General features: G+C 45.3%; 1 protein-coding gene across 1 annotated transcript; it reads right to left on the reverse strand.

Moving 5' to 3' along the window:
* Positions 1-366: 366 nt before the first annotated feature.
* Positions 367-2,404, reverse strand: slc25a46 (solute carrier family 25 member 46; the record flags this gene model as incomplete). The annotated part of the gene is made up of 3 exons (XM_031841990.1): positions 367-2,060; positions 2,190-2,247; positions 2,332-2,404. Coding segments are annotated over 3 exons (725 nt in total), but the record flags the coding sequence as incomplete, so codon positions are not given.
* Positions 2,405-2,498: the final 94 nt, after the last annotated feature.

Here is a 2,498-nt window from a genome sequence, read left to right on the forward strand (position 1 = left end):
TGTCGGTGGTCTGGGTCAGCCTGCTTGGCCTGCTGCCACCCCGGATAATTTTTTATTTAAAATTTAATTTATTATACTATATTGATCCCTTTAAGGGGGAAATTTGTCTCTGCATTTGACCCATCCCTGTATATAGGGAGCAGTGGGCTGCCAATGGGAGCCGGGGGTTCAGTGTCTTGCTCAGGGACACTACGACACGTGACACGTCCCAGTCGAGAATCGAGCCGTTGATCTTCCGGTTCCCAGATAACCCTCTTAAGCCAGTGAGCCACAGTCACCCCAAAGCGATGGAAAATGGATGGATGGATGGATGGATGGATGGAGAAAGGGAAATATAATAAATAACACATTTATTAAAAATAATAATCAATAACACAACTTGTCTGGAACAAGTAAAACATTTAACCAAAATAATCACAAAAGATCATTTTCAATTATGTCAAACCAATAAACTACACAGTAACCTTTTGAACATGTATTCCTTTTAAAGCATGTTGTGGTAACATGTGTATATTCAAATGTATTTGTATAAATTATCTTTTATTTGTTGATTAAATTGACCAAGAAGCTTAGTCTCCACGAGAACCCATTTTGTTTTATTTTAAGTGAAAACACATTTTTAAGTTCAGATTTTATTTTTCTGCGACACAAAGTTTCAACATTTACAACAAACAACAAAATATGAACAAGTACAGGCTCAGTGATTTTAAAAAGATAAACGCTTTAACTTTATGTTGAAAATCTTCCACTGATTTTCCAAACATTTATTTTGAAAAATCTCTGATTTAACTGATCAATCTTGATTGGAATATTTATGGATCACATAATTTAATCTAATGCTACATTTCTTTTAATAGATTTTCCATTTTTACAACTTTATACAAATAAAAAGTGGCTTCACGTTTATTTATTTAAATCAGCTGTTGTTGGTGTTTTACTCTGAAGGTATTCATGTCAGTACTTCTATTATGTTTACTTTCACCACGTTGTCATGAGGTCACGCTGGAACAGGAAGTGACACTGCATTTCCATGGCAACATAACCACCACATTTGGTTTGAAGGCAGGAAGTGACATCACGACGTGACAAACGTTCAGAGTCGACATGTGAATCCGACCTTGTGTTGTTGGAAAGTGGATTTATTTTTGTTTTGATGGAGCTACACTAACGTTTCTAGTCTTTGTGCTAAGCTATGCTAACAGTTTCCCTATGTTTCCAGTCTTTGTGCTAAGCTAGGCTAAACATGGAGGAAATATGATGCGATTGCAGGAGAAACAGCAGAAGTGTGTAAGAACTGAAAGGAGCTGAAGTGTGAGTCGTACGACGTGTGATGACACGTTGTTATAACGACGTGTTATAACGTGGTTTTAACACTTTTCTCGTAAAGAGAAACAGAATTTTTTCGTTGTCATGGTGACAGAATAATTTGAACTTTGGAAGTGAAGCTGTGTCTCTGTGGTAACTAGCTACCCCCCCCCCTCCAGCAGCAGCAGCCTCAGCAGCGTCCTGGCGGCGGCGAGCAGCGCCCCGTGAAGCGCGTACTGCGTCGCCAGCGCTCCGAAGCCGCGGTAGAACCCGGCGGTTCCCTCCTTGCGGCGGATGGCGTGCAGACATTCGGAGAAGCCGTCGTACTGAGAGTTGACGGGCAGGACCAGCGGGCTGCCCACGTTACCCAGGGCGACCACGCCGTCGGTGGCGTCGATGATGGTGCGCGTTCCCTGCAGGCTGAGGCGGTGCAGCGCCGTCTCCAGAGGAAACAGCAGCACGTCGGCCACCAGAGACCCCGCCCACGCCGCCGCCAGCTCAGGGAAGTAGGCGTCCAGCGGGTTGGACGGGTCGGTGCGCTGCTTCCTTCCTCGCTGGTGGAACCACAGCGCCACCCGCTGGACGGAGGCGGCGATGGCGTAGCGCAGGATGGCGTGCAGCGCGGTGGGAAGCAGCAGAGAGCTGAGAGGAAGCAGACGGTGACTGTGAGGAGCGCCGACGCCCAACAGACGAGTCAAACCTTCACGGACGCAATCCAGCAGCCCGGACGACGAGTCGTCACGGACGATCTCACTCTGAGGAGGAACAACGAGCAAATATGAAATGTGCAGCAGACTCTGACAACAGAAGCAGATTCTGATTCAAATAACAAGACAGCTGATCGGAGCTCCATACTAAATAATTATTGAATAATCAATAATCACCTGGACGGTCTCTATGAGGCTCGCACAGTAGAAAGGAAGAGCCACCACAGCTGTTAACCTGAGGACGACACACACACACGTGAATGAGGTTCTGCACCGACACTCAGTTTACTTCTTCTACCGATTTATTTAATGAACTGACCCTTTAAGCAGTAAATGTCCAGCCAGCTGTTTCCAACTCCACCTGTGAGGAAGTTCCCTACGGACAGAAAATACTCAGTAATACCGCAGAGATACTCGAGTAATACCGCAGAGATATACAACAGAGATACTCGAGTAATACCGCAGAGATATACTACAGAGATACTC

Source organism: Anarrhichthys ocellatus, unplaced genomic scaffold (genome assembly GCF_004355925.1).
Source record: "Anarrhichthys ocellatus isolate YVR2014 unplaced genomic scaffold, GSC_Weel_1.0 scaffold5906, whole genome shotgun sequence".
NCBI classification, from domain to species: domain Eukaryota; kingdom Metazoa; phylum Chordata; class Actinopteri; order Perciformes; family Anarhichadidae; genus Anarrhichthys; species Anarrhichthys ocellatus.